The 20,322-nt window shown below is 45.5% G+C and overlaps 3 protein-coding genes across 8 annotated transcripts in view; 2 read left to right on the top strand and 1 right to left on the bottom strand.

Annotated features, from left to right (window-relative positions):
• The window catches only part of CLTC (clathrin heavy chain), a 29,601-nt gene extending 24,514 nt beyond the window's left edge, over positions 1-5,087 (top strand). The window contains exons 31-33 of one of the 2 annotated variants that reach the window (XM_040082698.2): positions 523-543; positions 3,410-3,485; positions 4,044-5,087. In XM_040082698.2, coding sequence (XP_039938632.1) covers positions 523-543; positions 3,410-3,485; positions 4,044-4,168 — 222 coding nt within the window. In that variant the 3' untranslated portion in view covers positions 4,169-5,087. The remainder of the gene's footprint in view (positions 1-522; positions 544-3,409; positions 3,486-4,043) is intronic. The other variant, XM_040082699.2, reaches the window with a different exon arrangement.
• Positions 5,088-6,532: 1,445 nt separating this feature from the next.
• On the bottom strand, positions 6,533-8,153 carry PTRH2 (peptidyl-tRNA hydrolase 2). Of its 2 annotated transcripts, none has more exons than XM_040082214.1 (3): positions 8,089-8,153; positions 7,735-7,851; positions 6,533-7,219 (listed from the first exon to the last, which is right to left on the bottom strand). In XM_040082214.1, exon 3 carries the CDS (start codon positions 7,196-7,198, stop codon positions 6,677-6,679), a length of 522 nt encoding a protein of 173 aa, XP_039938148.1. In that variant the 5' UTR covers positions 7,199-7,219; positions 7,735-7,851; positions 8,089-8,153; the 3' UTR covers positions 6,533-6,676. The 2 variants fall into 2 exon arrangements, with proteins under 2 accessions (XP_039938148.1, XP_039938147.1); XM_040082213.1 differs by having other exon boundaries at positions 7,761-7,851.
• A 12-nt stretch (positions 8,154-8,165) lies between these two features.
• VMP1 (vacuole membrane protein 1) overlaps positions 8,166-20,322 on the top strand; it is a 59,985-nt gene continuing 47,828 nt past the window's right edge. Inside the window, exons 1-5 of one of the 4 annotated variants that reach the window (XM_040082211.2) lie at positions 8,166-8,240; positions 11,035-11,166; positions 15,298-15,399; positions 17,546-17,681; positions 20,016-20,106. In XM_040082211.2, the coding sequence (XP_039938145.1) occupies positions 15,324-15,399; positions 17,546-17,681; positions 20,016-20,106 (303 nt within the window). In that variant the 5' untranslated portion in view covers positions 8,166-8,240; positions 11,035-11,166; positions 15,298-15,323. Of the gene's footprint in view, positions 8,241-8,275; positions 8,359-9,465; positions 9,485-11,034; positions 11,167-15,297; positions 15,400-17,545; positions 17,682-20,015; positions 20,107-20,322 lie in introns of those variants that run through there. The other 3 variants (XM_040082209.2, XM_040082210.1, XM_040082212.2) reach the window with 3 other exon arrangements.

The following is a 20,322-nucleotide window of genomic DNA, read 5'->3' as shown; positions in this document are numbered from 1 at the left end:
CTGAAGCTTTTGGAGTATCTTCCAGAGAAATGGTGTAAATTCCTTAATGATTAAGACTTTTCCAAGCTTGAGTTCAGCTTTTACTTTTGTGCAGTCAGTGAAGACTAAGGTTTGTTCAGAAATTTGCCTGGCTGTTCCTTCTGAAGGCAGGACCACCCTGTGGTTCTGTAGCCAGGCTGAAATGCTGTTCTGGGGGAGGTGGGGAGCTGGCTGAGCAATACAACTGTTTGTCAGAGATGCCTGCACCAAGCTCACACCATGCCTGTGGTGGGAGTAGTAGATTCTTAAAGATAACAATTTCCTGATCTGATGAAGGATTAGGATGCAGCTTTAGTGTAGCTAATGAAGGGAGAGCCAGCAAGAAGCAGAGCTGCCTTTCTAAAGCAGATACTTCTGGTGTACCTTTGTTTTTACTCGCCTGTACCTTAACTATTTCTTCCCTGACGCTTTTGTTTCTACCTTTTTATATGCTAAATATGGAATTTGATTTTTCTAAGCTGCACCTTCTGAATTCCTTTGCAGGTTGATGCAATAAAGGAAAAGGTGAAAGTTGATTCTTGTTTTCCATCTTTAAGTCTGGAGGACTAAGTCTAAGGATTCTGCATGAGTTTTTTTCTTTCCTATGTTTACTACACTGCTGCTACTGCTTTTTCCCCAAACAAAATATCACTAAAGCATTTGCAAATTGTTTAACTCTCACTAGCTAGTGCTGTAGGAGAAAAGTAGATTCATTTGCTACTAATAAGCTAATAGATCCTCAGGAAGGGCATACAGGTGATCAGTTGGATCACAGTCAGCCTGGTATTGAAACAACACACAAATACTTACACAAGTGCTATTATTTGACAGCCAATCTGACTGGAGGAACCTCCTACGATAAGAAATCAGTCTGTGAATCCCTAAATCAGTCTGGCATTTGCCAGTTGAAGGGCTGTGATCCAGTTCCTGATCTCTGGACCATGACTAATGCGTGCTGACCGTAGGCAGAGTAGATACTGGCTGCTTCCAGAGGGACCCTTCCTCACTCAGGTGTCAGTTCTCATGGTGCTGATCTAATCCACACAGTGCTCTAGTTCATGTAGCAACTTAAAACTTCAGCTGTTACACCAAGTCTGTGGTTCTCCTCCCTGTAGTAAATTTCTAATAGTTGTCCAAAAAAAGAAAAGACTGCCTTCCAAGCTCTTCAGCTTCACTAAACTTCTCTTGCTACCTCATTAAAAAAAAATACATATAAAAATGGTAATACTTTTTGCTCTTCTGAGGCTACTCCAGGGCTTGCCTTTTGCTATGTAGCTTTGACCTTCAGAAGGGCAATCCAAGGTTTTCTGTCCATCTGCTTCCCTACAAATGCCACCGTGATCCTCCTTAGCCCAGGGGTCAGCCCTAGCAGGAGTTTTCCATTAATGTGGTTCAGCAAAGGGCGAACCAAAGTGACAAACAGCTTTGAAGATGGAGTAAATGCAAAAACTGCTGGTTGTAAAGACACCACTGGAACTCGAGGCTAACCTAAGACACGTAGTGTAAGGTCCTTCAGCAGCTAGTAAGGAGAGTAGGAGAGCGTGTGTGTGAAAAAAGGTAATTGAACTGCAGTGTTTGCATAAACTACGCATGTGTAGCAGTCATTGCAATTACATCCCACTACTCCTGAAGCTCCAAGGCATTGCTGTGGGCTGCGTGTGGTTTTCTGGGGGGAGCCTGTATGGCAGTCATCTTCAGACCTCACTCGTGCTTCAGTACTTTTGCCTCTTTTTCATGCACACATAACACGATAACATCGAATGCATGTTACTTTTCCTCTGCAGCTTATTGCAGTCCCTGTGGAAAAGCCTTTCAGTCAATCTTGCTCCAAGTGTGTAGGGGCCTGAGGCTGGTGATGCTCGAGCAAGTGGTGTAAGAACCACCCCGTGGGCTGGTTTCGAACTTGCGCTTGTTCTTGTCACTATTTGTTCAGCTCTGAGGGGAGGCATCAAAAACTGGGTCCAAAATGCATTGAATGTCCTGGGCTGGAGGCTTTCCAAGCGGGAGTAAGCCAAATTGCCTCCGCTTAGTAGCAAACTCTGCACATTCTCCTTGGATTTGCACCTATAAACTTGTGCTTCTGTGTTCAGTGTGTTGCTGTTTCGAGTTAAAAACAGTGCAGTTCCCAGCACGGTGTCTGGAAACGAGTCTTGGAGCATTGGATACGATCCCATGCACTTTGGCAGCAGCAAGGCAGATACTGTGGGAGGCAGCCACCAGGCTGGCCATGGAAGCCCAGACACTGAGGGAACTCGAGCTCAGGACTTCTGCCACTCCCTGGAGTTGTGCCTCCGCTTGGGGTTACGGAGGAGCAGGTTTATGGAACACACGTTGTAACTCACAGCTGAAAGGAGGAGCTCACAGCTCTTGGAGCTGCCAGCAGACGTTTGCTCATGTAGCACAGTTAAACTCAAAACTCACTTGTGGATGTTGCAGCTGAATAAATAGCATTGACCCTGTGTAAGTGCAGGAAACCTTCAAACTCCTTTATTAAGGACACGAATTAAGTGAAATGTTAATCTTGTGAGTTGTATTATTGTCTTTCAAAGTAATTGGCATGATTATCTCTGACTTGTTTCTAAATCTCATCTCCCACGTAAAATACCAATACCTCGTTTTGTGGTTTTAGTTTCAGGGCCTGCCTTAGACTGTAGAAATGCTGAGTTCCCTTGGATCTGTCTTAGAAATGAGCAATATTTCGCTACAGAAGTTCCTTCTCTTGCCTTTCTGTAGGGGTGGGCAAACAGCACCATTGCAGTGAAGCTGGCCAGGCTTGTCTGTTACTGTGTGTAAAGCTGGAAGAATTGGAGTATCTGTGGGTTTAGGCTGACTGCCACACAGTTCTGGAGTGGAAAAAGCAAGTCTTATACACATGCATTCTCTGCATTTGAACTTAAATTGCATGAGTGAATGGGTTTGGAAAGTGAAATCTTGAGGCTCAAGTGACATGTCGGATGCTATTGCAGTCTGCTCTATCCAAATACAAACCAGATTGCTTTGCCTCAATGTCACCTCCAGGGAAACTTCTCCAGGTCTGGGCATTATCTTGGCAATTGCTTCAATGCCAGAGGTCTCCGATTGAGACTGAGCTCAAATCTGAGTCTGTGTCCAAAGACTGTCCAGCTCCAGTCCAGTCCAGAACCTTTTGTACAAAGCTTCAGCCTGGAGTGAGCTTTCAAAGTAGTTGAAAATCCCTCAATGAGGGTTGTTTTTCAGGAAACACAATCTTGACTGCACCAGTACCAACATTGCTACTTGAATTGATCTTAACTTGTAAATGGTCTCCTTTTCTTGATGGGTGTTGACATACCACTAAGGCTTTTCCACTTCTCTGCCACGAATAAGTACCTGTTTTTGAGGAGATTTCTCTAACTGTTGGTCTCAATTCCAGGTGGATAAACTGGATGCATCAGAGTCTTTGAGAAAGGAAGAGGAGCAAGCCACAGAAACACAACCTATTGTTTATGGTAATGCTTTAGTTCGTGTGTTATCAGTAACGTTGATCACTTCTAAAACAAGCCTTGCCTAATCTTGTTGCTTTCCTGAGGAGGTCCTGGGAAATGGGAACGTTCTCCGTGTGAAATCAAGTCTTAAGGAGTGTGTTCCAAAATAGTAGATAAGTGCCATTCTGATGCTGTGACTGCTTTGGTGGGCTGTGGACTGCAGGATTTTAGGTAGCCCTGGCTCCTTAAGGAAAGGTATCCAGGAGCTGGAATATTCCAGACTTCCAGCAAGTGGTTATTTGGATCTTGTGCAGTATGCTAAATATCTCAAGCATATACTTTATTTTCTTTATACCCAGGTTATTCTAGTTAGAGTTTCTTCATATACTTTACACTGTAGTATTTTTTAGCCACGAATCCTGAGGTTTTGTGGGAAAATACCCCTTCTGGCCCTGAAGAAGCCCAGTCCAGGTCAGCAGGGACTTCCTGGTGAAACACAGAAATACCTCCTGAAAATTCTCGGGCCTTTTGCTGAGCGCTTTCTCAGTTCAGGAGGAGTAAGGTGCCCGTTGTGTGTTGCAGGCCAGCCCCAGCTGATGCTGACAGCAGGACCCAGCGTGGCAGTTCCTCCACAGGCACCTTTCGGCTACGGCTACACGGCCCCTCCCTACGGGCAGCCACAGCCCGGCTTCGGCTACAGCATGTGAGATGCAGCACAAGTCAGTCTGGAGCAGCAACTTTTCTTACTGAAACTCCACCGTCCCTCCCCGCTTTAACTCATAACAGGGAAAAGCAAAGAGTTCTGCCTCGTGTTCTTGTAACCTTTATTTCATGAAGGACTGTTTTTTCTAGCGCAAACGATTTGAATCACTTCTGTTAAATCTTTTTCACATTCCATGTCATTTAGACTTTTACTTTCGGAAGGGGAATAGTTTAAACGACTTTGTTCAAGTGGGCTTTTGCAGGACTGCTTATTACCATTAAGTCTATTGTGAAGATTCTGATTTGCACTCTATAGTGTTACACTCTAATATTGAATCTTAAGTTCATTGTATGTGAGCAGCTTCCGGTATGTACTGTCTATTCTAAATGCATTTAAATCTCACTGTATATTTGGAGAAAGCTAAAGCCAAGATACTTGTATTTGACCTTGCAAGAACTGCTGACAAGAGACAACACTAATCAGCATATCCTCCCTGGGTTGGATTGCATAGCTCTAAAAGAATTTAAAATGCGTACAGACAACCTTGCCTGACTTAAAATGATTAAAAGTTTTGGGTTTTGTTTTGGTTTTGTTTGTTTTTTTTTTCCCTTAACCTATGCAGGTTTTTCCAGTTATGCATATAGAAAATGCTAGTGTCTTTTTGCTCACTCCATATGTAACAAATGACCTTATGTTGTGCTGTATCCTGTGCTTTTGTGGGACATTCCATTCAGGAACAGAGCACCATGATTCCAATCTGTGTATTTACTAACCCTGCCCTGAGGTTTGTGTATGTTGGATATTGTGGTGTTTTAGATCACTGTTTTGAGTGTACAGAAGAGAGAATTCAAGCATATTGCTGTTCAGTTTTGTTTGTGCAATTTGAAATTACGCAATTTAAAAATAAATTACTGGACTGTGGACATGCTGCATAGTGGTAGCTTCACTTTACTGTCTTCAAAAAAAAAAAAAAGGACCTTTGGACTCAAACCAAGAATTTTAGTGCTGGTAGTGGGGGGCAAGGCAGGTGTGTGCAGCCAGGGGTCTGAGGGGCCAGCAGCAGAGCAGCAACGGGGACCAGTAGCGGGGCCTTGCACTGAGGGGGCAACACAGGAAAATATGTAACGCTTTTTCTAGAGAAAGATTATGCCAGAGAGAAGAAAATAGCACTTTTCACCAGCTGGCTGCACTGTGGTCAACTCCAGCATCTTGGACCAGATGATACATTAGGATTGTGGTAGGGTGTGCCAGTTTAATTGAGATCATGTTCTAGGTATGTAAATTGCCTTAAACATATTTAGCTTCAAATAAAATTGACTTAAATGTTTCTCTATGAATACTGTCATATTTGAGTGTAACGAGTCTGACGGCACCGGCCAGATTTCCAACAGCTCTAGAAGCTCCTGGCTCTTGACCAGGAGCCACGCTGGGCATCAGGATCCACATCCCACTCCCTCCTGTGAGCTCCACAGCTGTGTGCTGTGATCCTGCAGCACTTCCATGGAGTGGGCTCACCTGCCCCAGGCTCTCTGTGGTCAGCAGGGTGGAGCACAAGTCTGCAGCGAGTCTCTGAAAAGGATTATGCCTCTCAGTAAAAGGTGCAGTATGAAAATGTTTCCATCCCCATTGTTTATTGGCATTTCAGCCCCTCTGCCCTTCCCTCTGGGTCTGTGGATGGCTGGAGATGGAGATAAATCCTGTTCCCAGTCCTACAAACTGTTCCACAACACTCGGAACACGTGGCTGAGAGGCTGGCAAAGGTGCTCAACAGCAGAACTCTCACAAACTGTACAAATACAATTTACTGGAACCCCCAAGGTGTGCTCTGAACTGTGCAGTAATGTCTGTAACAGGGTGCTTCCTTAAAGCCAGCAGCACCTGATAATCCCAAGAAAACCAGGATTTAAGTCTGTCCCCGAGTGCCCAGTTGTTATATGGAGGGTAACTCCCCACACCTTGCCTTAACTGCACGTTTTTGCACGTGTAGGAGCTGCACAGGCCCCTCCAGAGGGAAGCTCAGCTTACAGCTGCTCCCCACAACTGTTTACTGGTCTGGGCTGCAAATCCAGTTGAACTGGTCAGCCTGGTACCAGTTAGAAGCAGTTGTCTGGGCAGGAAGTTGGCCTCAGTTAGCTCCAGTTCTTAAGTGCTTCAGCAGCTGAGCCTTGCAGAATTAAAGAGTGTATTCTCTGCAAAAAACAGGGAAAAAGAGGAAATTCTTAAACTCTATCAATCAACGTGCAAAATCCTCTATCAGTCACACAAGTTGTAAATTCACTGGGTTCCTTGTGCCAGCTCTGCTTTCCTCAGCTGTCCTGAGTCTAGGGTTTTCTTTCCCCTTTGGAACACAAGCTGGAGAAACTCATGATTTACGAATTCAAATCTTACAAAACTTGCTTATTTTATTAACACTGTGGGAAGACATGGAAACAGAAACAAACCAACCCAACCTGGATTTTTATCCCTTCAGTACTGACATACACGAACACATCCAGGTCTTTTTGGTACCGGTTTAGAAGAGTTTAAGGTGACCAGAAACCTTATCTATGACATCAGCTGGTCCTGGTCCGATCCCAAGGACTGTCCTGGAGCCTGGAGCTATCTGAGTACGCCCAGCATCCTGTATCAAGCTCACAGTCAGCCCCAGGCGCTTCGCCTCGGCCAGCAGCTGCACCAGAGTCTCTTCATCTGGAGCTTTGAGGACAACTTTAGGTTGCCCACAATATTCCCACTGCTTCAGGAGCTCGGGATTCCTTTTGTGAACCTGCTTGTAGGCAGAGACAGCAGCATGGGAGCACTGTGCTGCTACTTTGCCCTTGCCCATCTTCAGGTCGTTGCGGACGACCAGCACCAGCTTGAGCTCCCCGGACTCTCCCATGATGTCGGCCTCGCCCCCCAGGCTGCTGGAAGGCTCTGGCATTATCCCAGCTCCAGGCTTCCTGCGGAGCCTCCCCCGGATGCCCCAGCCCAGGCACACGCCGCACACAACTCCAAAGATGACGTTCAGGAACTGGGGCTCAAAGAGAGAACTCATGGTGGAGTTTGGAGACTGCCTCTGAAAGGTAGGGAAGAAAGAATTCACTTGAGCATTTCTCAGCTTCTGAGAGCATTTTGGGTGCTCTCACCTGGTTGCCCTTGGTTATTTGAAGACAAAGAACATTTGTTAGAGCAAAGAAACAGTTCCCCAGACACAGCTTTCTGACTGCAGACACCTCACTGGTGATGGGCTTCGACTCAGCAAGCAGAGCTGAGATAAAACAGCAAATTATCACAGAATCATAGAATGGTTTCTGTCGGAAAGGGCCTTAAAGTTCATCTGTTCCACCCTCTGCCATGGGCAGGGACACCTTTCACTATCCCAGGCTGCTCCAACCTCTGTCCAACCTGGCCTTGGACACTTCCAGGGATCCAGGGGCAGACACAGCTTCTCTGGCACTCTGTGCCAGGGCCTCCTCACCCTCAGTGGGAAATTTTTTTTCCTAATATCCAATCTAACCCTCCTCTCAGCCAATTTGAACCCATTCCCCCTTGTTCTGTCACCCCAGGCCTCTGTAAATAGTCTTGCCCCACCTCTCCTGTAAGCTCCCTTCACGTACTGGAAGGCCACAATTAGTTCACCGCGGAGCTTCTCCTCGCCAGGCTGAACACTCCCAATTCTCTCAGCCTTTCCTCATGTCAAAATTACACCTAAAAACGGGGAGAGAAACGGTGAAATGCTGGAGGTTTTAAGTCAATACCCCAAATTCAGCTGTGGAGAGGGGCCGCCTCCAGCTCCACCGCGGGCTGCGGCACCTCAGCCCCGCCAGGCCCGGCCGCGCTGGAGCCCGAGCGCTGAGGGCAAGGACCGAGCGGGCACCGAACCGTGCGGGACCCCTCAGGGGGCGCATGAGGGGGCCATGAAGGAGCATCCCCCTCACCGCTCACCTGCCGCTCCCGCCCGGCCGCTCCGCCGCGCCCGCCCGGAGGTGACGGAGCCGAGGCGCTCGGGAAGTGACGGAGCCCGGGGCGGGACGGGGCGTGTTTTGCCGGGCCCAGTTCCGCGTTGTGCCGGGCCCGAGCGGAGCTGCTGGAGCGTGGTGAGTGCGGGGCCGGGCCCGGGGCTCTCCCGGCGGGCGGGGATCTCGTCACCGGCCCCTCAGCGGGACCCCTCAGCGCTGCCTGCTCCGCTCCCCTCACGGCTCCTCCGGCTCTGAGGTGACGGCGGCAGGACGGGACCCCCAGCCCGGGCGGCCCCCGGTGCTGTGCGAACGGAGGGACCCGTGTGGGAGCAGGGGGATGGTCGGGAACGCTGTGGAGAGGCAGGGAGGGAGGGAAGGCTGCTGCTTCTCGCCGGCCTTCAGGGCGAGAAATGAGCCGCTGCCATCTCACCCCGCTGGAGAGCGGCTCTGCTCTCCCAAAGCCCAGGGGAGGGTGGGATAAACTCGTCCTTCTCCGGCCCAAGGGACGGTGCCTGATGACACAGGGAGAAATCCGTCCTTCTCCCTGCGGGGAGTCAGATAGCGATGGCCTTTGTGTGCTTTTCCGCTGGGAATGTGCTGTGCTTTGCCGGCTGGGTGCTCCCTGCATCGCCATGGGCTGCCCGGGGCTTGTGGGTGTGTGGCCCAAATCCATGGGAACATTTCTGCTGACTGGGATTAAGCACCTCGCCTGGCTTTTATTTCTCTAGCCAATGTCACCTGGTGTTTACAGGAGACAACAAAGCAGCAAGATTCCCCTTTTATCCCAGTTTTGCCTCTCAGATGCTTGGCAGGTCATGTAGGTGACCTGAGGGAAGGGAAGGGTTGATAAGTGCGGTTGATAGCAGCTATTTATCTCTAAAGTGCTGTGAATCCAGGTTATCCCCTTTCAACTGCACCTATGGCGTTGCTTCAGGGTTTTCTCCTGCTCTTGTTTTCTCTGCTCTGTGCTTACCAACAAGTGGTTATCCTGGTTTAGTTAATGGTGACAATGTGGGTTGAGGTGGAGAGAGTGTGGTGTTATTCTCTCTTCCCTTGGACCACGTGTATTTTGTTGGGCAGTGGATTTAGGTGCTGTTTTGCCGTTAGGAATTCTGCCCCTTTAGAGGTTGTTTCACCTCAGTTTGATGGGGGGTTCTCATGCTTCCTAACACCTTATGCTAACATACATCAGCTCTTCTTAATGCATTAATTTAACCATTGAAACAGTCTTCATTACGTCAGTCATCCTTCTTCCAATCCATTATTTCTGCAGCATGGAATAGACTTCCCTTTATTCCTCATGGGATAAGTTGTAACGATGCCTTCATCCCCTGTTTTCAGATGAGGGTTTCAAAAGCCAGCTTCCAGTTGTGCAATGGAAGGTGAGCTCTCTTTGTTAGTCGGAGCTTTGTTTCGTGTCCTGCTGAGCTGCTGCAATCAAGGGTGTTTTTAATTGCTGTGAGGAAGGGTAGGAGGAGACTCAGTAGCTTTCAAGTGGGTGGTAGCAATGAGGAAGGTGAGTAGGCTGCAGCAACTGCACTCTTTCCACCTTAAAGCTTTTTTCTAAGTTGTTGTCTTGGAATTCCTTCTGGATGTCTTAACTGCCTCTGACTGCATCTCGAACAGCTCTCCTTAGGGTGATCTGTGCCATTAGTGCATGCTTGGAAATTCCTTAGTTCTTAAAAAACTGTGGGTTTAAAACAAAAAAACACCCCAAACCTATAATTCCTGATGTATTGTGGTGGGAGACAGAGTTATCTTCAGGTTGGAACTTTAACTTCTCTTCCTTGTGGACAAGTGTGAGCTGGGTGGACTTTGCCATTCCCTGAGGACAAAGGGCACAACGCTGAAGCTGTTGCAACACCGAGTTTATTGTACCAGCTTCAAACACAGCCATGGGACAGCACCAAAACCACCAAACCTCGCTGGTGTTGGTGCTGCTTGGACCAGAGAGAGCCAGGAGATGTAATTAGTGAGGCAGGCAGTTGTTCAGGGTATTTTGAGCTTATTAGAAGAATATTTTTCTTTCTCCCAGGGCTCAGAATTGGCCTCTGTGAGCCTTGTCTGGGCAGCGTGTCCTCACTGGATGGCCAAGTGTGAAATCTGAATTGGCTCCACTTAGAGACTGTTCCTGTGAAAAGGAGAATTTGTTATCTCAGGAGCTGCTTTCAGCCACTCCGGGCTTTGTCAGGTCCTTGTGTTCATCCCTTTTCATCCGTGCTGTGCCTCCTCTGCATATCCTCTTATCCCTGGGTCTCACCTTTTCATCTATTTATTGCACAGCCTCTCTACTGCTTCATTATAGCACCTGATTCTGCTGCTGGATGTAATCAAAATCCGTGTTTCACCAAAGGAAAAAATACACCAGAAAGATCTGTTTAATATATGTGGCTTTAATGGCAGGGACAGAACTTTCAGTTAACTCAAAAGAAATTGCATGGCATCCCTGAAGCTCATGTTACAACAGTCTTCCCTAAAAGGCATCCCAAAGTCTTTTGGGAAAAAATGAAAAGGGAATTTTAGCTCTAAATTCTAAGATGATTTATTTGGGTAGGAATTGGAAAATAGGTCTGGTGTACAGAGGCATAACCCATAACCCATTTTCCATAAAATGGAAACCTGTGGTCTTTAACTGAATTACTTCTCCTTTGAGGAATTAAACTGTTTTAGTTAGGAAAACATTTTTAGTATGGGAATAAACGCACTGATATAAAAATAACCCATTACAGCGAAATCTGTGGAGATTTGGAACATCCTTCAGATGTGGCCTCATTTATTTTAATTGAATGCTTCCCAGGAGTGCTGAAGGACTGGAAAAATAATCGAGCAGTCACTTTTTCTATTTTCTGTCATCTTCAGGACAGTCATTAACCTCCAGGCGAGGGGCTGTGTCACCCCGGTGTCACATGAACGGTGTTCTCTCGCTCTCTAGGGGCAGCAGCTTTGCAAGAGGAGTCGCTCTGGCCTGGAGTGCTGCAGAGCTGAGGACGTGGTTGGGCTCTTCCACTGCCTTCAGATCCTGGAGAGGTGGTGGAGAGGAAATAACTGTCAGGAGCTGGAAGGGGTATGTAATGTTTCGCTTCTGAACTGATCCCATCCTTCACCTGAGTGTGGTTTCCTGTGCCAGGCAGGCTTTGGCTTTCGAGGCAAAGTGCTCTCCAAGCTGTTTCTTTGCCAGGGAATTGTTAACTTCTTCTCTCTGTCGAGAGTTTGAAGACTGAAAAAACACCCCTCTCACAGGTGTGCAGCACTGTCTAGGTTAGTGCAATCCTTTACCCACCTGGAAAAGCTGGATTTTAATCCTTTTTTCCTCCTTATTGTAAATGAAGAACAGGGGTGTAGAAAAAGGAGAAGGAATATCTGAAAAGTTGAGGAGAAAGAAGCAGCAGGATTGGAACATTTGGCTTTAAATGCAAGAAATAACTGAAAATTATGTGTTTCTGAGATGGCTGAGGGAAACAACAAAATGCTCTAACTCTGCTTCTGGGAGCTGTGTGAGCAGGAACTGATGGAGATGAGAGTCAGGGCTCTTTCATTAGAAGTGGTAAGAATTAGTGATTCCAGCAATGTCTGGGAGAGCAGTGAGGTCATGAAAACAGCTTCCTTGTTGTTCCAGCACACTGGAAAGGAGTCCTCCAAAAATCCTTAGCACAGAACATGAGTCCACATTCTGCTCCTCCAAGTGAGAGTGCAGACACCCAACTGCCTTGTCCAGAACTGGCTCCTTTTGCATAAGTGCACCCAGCACTTGGGTGCTTCCACAGCCTCCCCAGAGCTTCAGAGAAGAGACTTTTGTCCTTTTCTCTGATTACAGAGAGCAGATCCTGCAGTGCCCAATTTTGTTGTGTTCTCATGCTCTGATAGCTTGTTTTCCTTTGTCTCACTTATGCTGTGAAGTGCCAGTCACAGTTACCATAAACCTTTTTTGTTCACCAATTTGCATTTTTGACTAGCAATAATTGTCTTTTTATCCTTCATGTTTTGTGTTGCACTAAAGCTCAGTAGTTTATTGTGAGCTCTTTGTTCAGCCCTACAAAGCAGTTCTTGTGTGAGCTCAGCTCTGACAAATGATCTAAGCCACCCTGATAGAAAAACTGGCCACAGTTGTTTTCCTCGCTCTTTTAAATAGTTTATTTTTATGTTTGCTGCTAAGAACTCCATGTAGTAGGCAAATTTATTTTTAGAGATGGGCTCTGTGTCTTTCCCCAGCATCTGTCAGAAGCGAAGTTCTGTTTAGCAGATGGAATTTAATTTCCTGTGGCGAGCTCTCATGGATTGGGTGTAGACTGGAGAATATGGAGTGAGTTAATGAAGGAGAGCTCCATTTTGGGTCGGACTCCCGCTCCAGTTAACCCCTGTGGGGAGGCATTAATGCAGGACTGGTGTTTCTGATGGGCATCAAGCACCACAGGAGATCCAGGGTGCTGAGCTGAGGGGATGTGCATCCTCCAGTCCCTCTGTAAGATGCTTTAAGTATAATTAGACTTTGGGTAAGCCAGGCAGGTTCTTTTCTGGAGCCAGGAGGGGTTTACAGCCCATTCAGCCCTGCCATGTGATAGCTGTCCCATCTCCCAGTCAGCTGTGTTTTTAAATAGGAATTTTTTTAAGCTTTCCTGCAGAATGGTTGAACTTTAAGACCTTCTTGACAAGTATTTGTCCTTCAGAAGTGTGGAAGGGGATTATTTATCTGCTTCAGTGCAAACATTGACTTGTGTACTTGAGGAGGTGTTATGCAAAGCTAATCCTGGATTAGTGCCTTTCCAAGCAGGCAGGGTAAAAGTGGCTCTGGCAGTTGAGCTCCTGAAAAAAAAAAGGCTGTCATGCCTTGGGGACAAGACACCTGAGACCCCCAGAGATGCAGGAGTTTATGGACTGCACTGGAATTCAGTGTTGTGCACAGCCTAGGCTTTAGCATCACTTGGCATTGCACTAAATAAACTTCCTTGGGGTGTAATTAAGCTGAGAGCAGAGACCAAACCAGCTGAGACTTTAATTTTGAAGGCTAGATTTGCACACATGAAAAAATATGGATTTCAAAACGAGGAACGCGTGGCTTTCACTGAAATTTGTGGCTTTTTTTTTTTTCCTAATCTTTGCTATATTTAAATCATCAAAATGTGACTGAAGTTCCCTAAGCCAGAACACTTTTTTTTCGTGTTGCTGTGTGTGCTCAACAGCTCTGGATGGCTTTTGCTTCCTAAGCTGCTTTCTGTGAACATCAGGCTTGCTGCGTGTGGGTGTGTAATTCAAATATTGCCCTGTGCAATTTGGGCTCTGTGTGTGTAAATTCATCCGGTATATACATGGGTATGTGTGTATATAAACTTACCTTGTAGATGTTCATAAGCACTTATTTAAATGTGTATAAAAACAAGCACAACTGAGTGCAGTCAGAAACGCAACGCTCCACTATCCCCCTGTCCTGATGGAATTAAGGGGTGGCTGAACACTTGATCCTGATATTGCCACAGCGACTGGCCTGCTGTCCTCAGCTGAGGGCTGGGGCAGCTCCAGGGTGTCAGGCTACTCTAAACTCACCTGGGGGGAGGGAGAGCTTCACGTTTCCCTGGGGTCTGAGCAATCCCTGGGTTGCAGGTGACTGCAGAGTGATGCTGTAGAGCTCCCACTGCAGCAGCTCAGGCCTCTTGTCCTTGGCTGACTCCGGAGCCCTTTCAGCATTTTTCAGCTTTTGCAAAGGTGCTTTTTTAGTTTTTTAGGTGGTTTGGGTATTCTGGGGTTCAGGTTGCAGTGAATAAAAGCTGTAACATGCATCAGATGAGTTTCTGCTGCCTTGTTTAACCAGACAGATTTCTGTGTCTGCACATGTTGTGTCAGGGGGAGGTGTTGGAGTAAGGACTCCTTCCTGAGACCTCAGTGCTTTTAACTACTGGATTTTAATTAAAACCTTTAATAAATAGATTCTAGCTAGCAATTTTATCTGTATTGCAAGTACTGCCTGAGGCTTGTACCTGTTTAGAAAAACACCTGTCTAAAACTGACTTGTGAGACCCAGGAAATGTCAAATAGAGCGTCTGAAATCTTTGAACATTTTATTTAAAAATTTGACAAAATTAGTGCAGTCTGAATCCAAGGGGTGATCTCACTCCTGTTTACCAAACCTGAGTTTGCTGCTTGGCTCTTAAGCAGAACATAAATCAATAGGGAAGTATTTTTTTTTTTTCTGTAGAACTTTAATGTCTTCCACTGGACAGTTTTATATAACCTGTCATTTTAATATTGCATCACTTCTCTTTCCAACAAAAGCAGCGTATCAAAAACTGTAAATTGAGTGTGCTTACAAGGAGAAATACAATGCAAATAAAATTCTTTAGCTTTATGGGATTCTCTTTTCCAAATAAAACTCCAGAAAGTGTTTTAATGTTCAAGAGAGCATTCTTAAGTCAAGGAGTCTGACTGGTTACTCTCTTTGTGTTTGATTGCATAAGAATTGTCAGCTGTTCAGGTTGGATTTTTTTAAAGGGGGAAAAAAAAAAAACCCACAACAAAAAAATCCAAAAAGGCAGCTCTTGCAACACTCTGGTTTGTGCTGGCTCCCACTTCTTGTGTTATTTACTCTCCTGGATAAGGAAAAGCACATCTGTTCTTTTGGGGTTTTGTTTTAGGGCTGATCTCTCTAGAGAGAGGCCAAACCAGCAGAGGGTATGGGCAGTGTCAGCAAAGCTTCCATCAGAAAGCTCTTGTCCTCTGAAGAGTTTGCCTCTGGTGCACCAGACACCAGGCTGTGCAAAGCAGGAGATGCAGCTCTGTGTCTTGGTTACCACCCTGAGGGCTGATCTTTCAGCCAGGGAGGTTTCTGATGTGGTGACAACCTGCAAAGCTTTAGTGCCAGGATGAGGAGCGCACCTTGAAGCACCAATCTCAGGGTGGAAGTGAGGTTTGCATGAAGCTCTGCTGCTCCTGGAGCCCAAACAGTGGGATGGGTGGTGGAAAGGGTTTGTTTAATGAGCTTTTGTTCAGCTGTTAGGAGTGAGGGGGTTTTGTCATTTGAGTGAAAAATTTAGAATTATGTAGGTGGGAATGTTTAATCTTTGTCACTGTGGGGATTGAATCACTTGCTCCTGTTTGATGGTGTGAGCTGGATTTGGAGAGCTGCTGAGCGTTTGTGTCCCCTGACTGTGGAGTCCTGCTAACCAGAAGCACACCTTGTCCTTTCTTGGGGTTTTTCTGCTCTTAGATCCCCACACGTGACTGATCTATGAAATGGCAGAGAATGGCACAGACTGTGACCAGAGACGCATAAGGATGAGCAAAGAGCAGCACAATGGGAACTTCACAGGTAGGTGGGAGGTCACTCTGTGTTCTCAGCTGGCCTGTTGGGGGTGTAAACCAGCAACAGACTGAAAAGGAGTTGATTTTGGTTTTCTGTTGAGTCCAGGCTGGATGAAGCCACCTGACCTAGTGATGAGTGGAATGAGATGGGCTTTAAGGCCCCTTCCATCCCAAACCATTCTGGGATTCTGTGACTTTATGCAGAGGGCCTCAATGCCTGAATCAATCTTAGAAACCTCAGTCAGCTCTAAACCTGAAGGATTTAGGATTTCAAAGCCGTGGAATAGATTCATGCTGTGTATTTCCATTCACATTTACATTCTTCTCCCCTCCCAAAGTTCTTGATCTTTGATTCACATACGTTTAAGCTCCACAAAGTTGACCTGGGTACCAACAGGGGCTACAACAACAACAACAACAAAAACCTAAAAAAAAAAGAAACTGTTGGCTGTGGAAATCAGGCTGTACAACCCCACCCTTTGGCACTGGAAAGTTCTTGGTAATAAAAATCTGTTTTACTCTGGGACAGATCCAGTTATTAGTCTCCCAATTTCTAGCTGTTCTGTTGAAATTCAATGTCACTGTAATTTATTGGTTTCAGTGATAAATTACCACCAAAACAGTTTTAACTACTTCACCTCCTGCCTCTCCTCTGTTTTTCCTACTGGTTTGTCTGAAGTATCGTGGGGTCAATGTTTAGAACTCATGAAATATAACCTGAAAACAGTTAATGATGGTTTTTGTGTCACTGAATTATCCGTGCTGTGTAGTAAAGCATGGAAATTATAATCATCTTTGTCTGTTTCCTGTCAGCTTTCAATGTGCCAGTTCCATATTTAATTAAGTTTTGTAATCAAGTGATTTCTCAAGTTGTGTGCAGTCTTACACCATTGTCTTTTACGACCTTTTACTAAAAACAAGGTCATAAAAACAAGGTTGAAACATTTTTATTACACGTATTAAACGAAAAAGATTAACTGCATGTTTGTATGTATGGAACAAATTAAAGCCTTTTCCTTAAAGACTTAAATCATTCTGTAACTCTGAGGGAATGTGGCTGTTCTTCAGTATTTGCCAGGATTTCTGTTCGTTCATCTTAAGTGATTGATTTTACAGCTAAGGAATACAAAATTAAGTGGGCTGTGTGACTAATGAGAGCTGCAATTTCTGTGTAAATATCAGCATCTGATAAGGCAAAATGTTTCAGTTACTGAAGTAAGACTGAAATAATACATCTTGGGTTACAATATGCTGGATATCAGATTAGATTAATATTTTAAATGCAACAGCTTTTTAAAAAATCTAAAGTTTATTAATATTATTACCATACAAAATAGAATACATGATGTTTAAACAAGTTTGGTGTCTGGTTACAAGCAAATTTTTTTCATTGTTTACTGGTATTATTATTATTTTTTTTTTTTAATCTTATTCCAGAATTCATTTTCTTTAAAAGTTTAAAAATTATTACTGTTCATTAGCTCGGCAACCTTTGAACAGGCCATTCTCCTCCAAAAAACCAGCTTGGGTTTGGGGTTTTATTCATCTTATTTATCTTGATTCATTTTATTCATCTTATTGTGAGCACAAAACACCTTGGTTAGAAAAGGCTTTTTGTGAGCAGGCCTGGGCTGGGTGTGAGCTGAGTCCCAGGCAGAGCTGTGCTCCCAAAGCAGCTCCTTTCCACGGGAGGAGTTTGAGAGAAGCTGGCCTGGCAGCGCAGGTGCTCTTATCCAGTTACACCGTGGCAGAGGGGGGTCAAGAGCACGTGTAATTCCATCTGCTGGAAGTGGGAGGCTGGGAATAGCTCTGCTGGGAAAGAACCAGCTCAAACCTTCAGAGGGAAACGTCCCTGCAGCAGGTGCTGAGGTCACATTTGACCTGGGGTGGCGGCTGCTTTCGGGCAGTGCCCTGCAGAAGGGCTGCTGGAGGTGCCAGGCCTGGGGCACTGCAGCAAACCACTGCATTCCCTGGACGTCTCCTCATTCCTGAGGCACTGGCAGCAGATGCTTTGGGATCAGGAGGAAAGATGGCTGAGAGCTCACGTTAACTTCCTAACAAAAAAAAAAAATCAGTGTATTTTTGGGTGGGATAGCACCTGACCTGCCAGCCTGTGCTTCTACAGTTTATTTTTTTGTTTGTTTCAATTGCAGATTCCTCGATGTTGAGTGAGCGGAAGCGAAGGGAGCGAGAGGAGAGGTTGAATATTGTACTGTGGAAAAAACCGCTTGTTACCTTGCAGTATTTTTGCCTGGAAACTCTAATAAACTTGAAGGAATGGACCATAAAGTAAAGATCATTTCTTTAACTTCTACTAAGCGTTCTGGGCAAACCCATGCTCTGATTCAGTAGGTCATTCTGACATCTCGCTTTCCCTGATGATTCACAACTTGAAAACTGGTTTTTTTCAGAGAACATGTGTATTTTTGTCCCTTAAAGGTGGCTGCTGGAACATCCCACACTCTTGTAGCCGTGCTCTCAGACCTACTGCCTAAATTACGTAAATGCAGCAAGGTGCTTGGGGGAGAAAATGGCAAACTGCCTTTCTGGAGAGTTGAATATTCCAGTTTGAAAGAGTGGGACGGTGTTTAGGGATGCTTAGGGCAGGGGGATGTTGTGCCTATGGCTGCAGTGTTAAGCACTGACCTACAAATGCAGGTGTTGGTATCACTGAGTAATCTTCAAATAGCTCAGCCAGGGCAGAGATCAGGGTTCTCTGGAGCTTGCAGTGATGTTTATGATGCTGTGAAGAGGACTTTGCTTTTCTGTGGGCCCTTTTACAGCAGGAAATGATTGATTAAAGCACTTTGCCTGAGCGTTATTTTCACACTGGATAAAACCAGCTTTTATTCCAGTGAGAGGATTTGCGAGGAGCAGTCCTGCCATTCCCTGCTAGTGCTGAAATACAGTCAGATCATAAGGCACAAGGCCCAAGGCTTTAGGCTGCCAAAACATGAGTACAGTTTGCAATGAGAATGCCAAGAGTAGCAGCCATCCAGTGCTTGTGTTGGTAACTGGGCTCTGTTGTGCTTGGGACTGAGTTTTACAAAGCTTTTCCCAGTCAGGAGGCAGGATCTGGTGTCACCTCGTTTGACTCCAGCTGTTGGGCTGCTCCTCTGCAGGCTGAGCTGAGCCTGGCGCTCGGGGTTGTGCTCACTCCCCTCTGGGCTAGGCTGGAGGTGCTGGCAGCTCAGATTTACTGACAGAAACTTCTGGCTTCCATTCTCTTTTGAAATTATTTGTATGAAAAATACCAGGTTTATGTAGTGTAGTCTTAATTCCTTTTTATACCCCACACCCCCCCCAAAAAATCGACCCCCCCCAGCCTATTTATTTTATTGTGTGCATTCCTTCTATTACCATTAGGAATTGTCTCTGAGAACTGTTTTACTGGGTCTGACATCTGTAATTTCTGACAATCTCCAAGCATTTGTTTAAACTAAGCAGAAATAACATTTGAGGATTTATTTTAAGACCTCAAATCTTATTTGGCTTCCTAGACATCCAATTCTGTTACAGATAGCGCTTGTCTCCTCTGCTGAGCAGCACATTTCAGTTGTCTGGCACTCCCCTGACAGAATCTTTACAGAAAATAACCCTGACTATTACAAGCCATTAAGCTGAGACCTCAGATTGACTCTTAATGATCTCCTGTGTTCCATTGCATAAATTGTGTTTTGAATGACAGTCATTTGAACGTTCAATTGTCATACTAATGTAAGCAGCACTAACTTTAATTTTATAAATGTTTTGAGTGCTCTTTTCAGTTTGCTTAATATGAAATATTTGTGACTGTTTTCCTGTATTATGCCTCACATTTCTATCTTTCTGTCTAAATAGATAAGTTATGTTCATAGTTTGCTATTATAGTCTGGGAATTTTAAATTATGCTAGCACTGTTTTTATATATCATTAGGTGACAATATAATAGAGTTTTCTGGAAAATAATAAATGTATTTGCTAATCTACTGTGTGTGGCCACATACACATCAAGCAGAAGAAAACCCAGCAAAATCAAACACACTCAAAAATTATTTGGTAGCAAATTACTTTGAAAAGCACTTTTCTCCCTTTGCTCGCTTAATGCTTCAGAGTTGCCTAAAATATATGTATTAAATTTGGAGCTGTTACAAGATACTAATTTTAATAAATAAGGGGAAACAGAGTAACGTTAAGATTTGTTGCTGTGACTGTCACTGTGGCTCTGCCCAGCAGCACAGTTGGAAATCAGCATTTCTGAATTCCACCCAGCTCGTCCTTGCCCAGGGCCAGTGCAGGGCCTGCTTTGCTCTGTGCTTGGCCACAGCTGCTGCTCAGGGCCTGAGTCTGACTCTTGGCTCCAGAAGCTGAATTGTTTTCAGCTTGTGTTTGTTTTCAGACAGATACTTTGTTTTTCTTTGTTAAAAAAAAAGCGTGGCTGAACTTTGATCTCGCTTGACAGCGATGTGGAGATTTTTTTCCCTAAAGAGTAAATGCTCCCCTGATATTTTCTTGGGTGGTTTACGCCGCTGTCATTGTCCCTGCTGAGCACATCCAGGCAGCCCCAGTCCCCAGGGGTAACTGAGTTAACTATGAAATGCATGCTTAACGATGAAAAACCCTAATTTGCCATTTGTCTTTAAGATTGTGGCGTCGGCGAGGGGTGCTGGTGTGCGCGTTGCTGGCGCTGGCAGTGCTCACAGCCCTGTACTACATCGAAGGAGCACATCAACAGGTACCACCCCTGCTTCCCTGACTCACACTCCCTCCCCTGTGCTGGGAATTGCATGAATTGGGCTGGGATCTCCCTGAATCTATAATGCACCTTTTGTTTCTCAAGTCGTGACTGCTCTGTCAGTGTGCACGAGCTGCGTTTCAGAGGTGGGGAGGGATGAGCTCTGCTCTTTGATGTGTTCTGGTGGATCTGGAGGTGTCTCATCTGTTCCTGAGT

Source organism: Hirundo rustica, chromosome 19 (assembly GCF_015227805.2).
Source record: "Hirundo rustica isolate bHirRus1 chromosome 19, bHirRus1.pri.v3, whole genome shotgun sequence".
Lineage (NCBI taxonomy): Eukaryota > Metazoa > Chordata > Aves > Passeriformes > Hirundinidae > Hirundo > Hirundo rustica.
The sequence above is the reverse complement of the archived record's forward strand: the minus strand, read 5'-3'. Positions and strand labels throughout refer to the sequence as shown.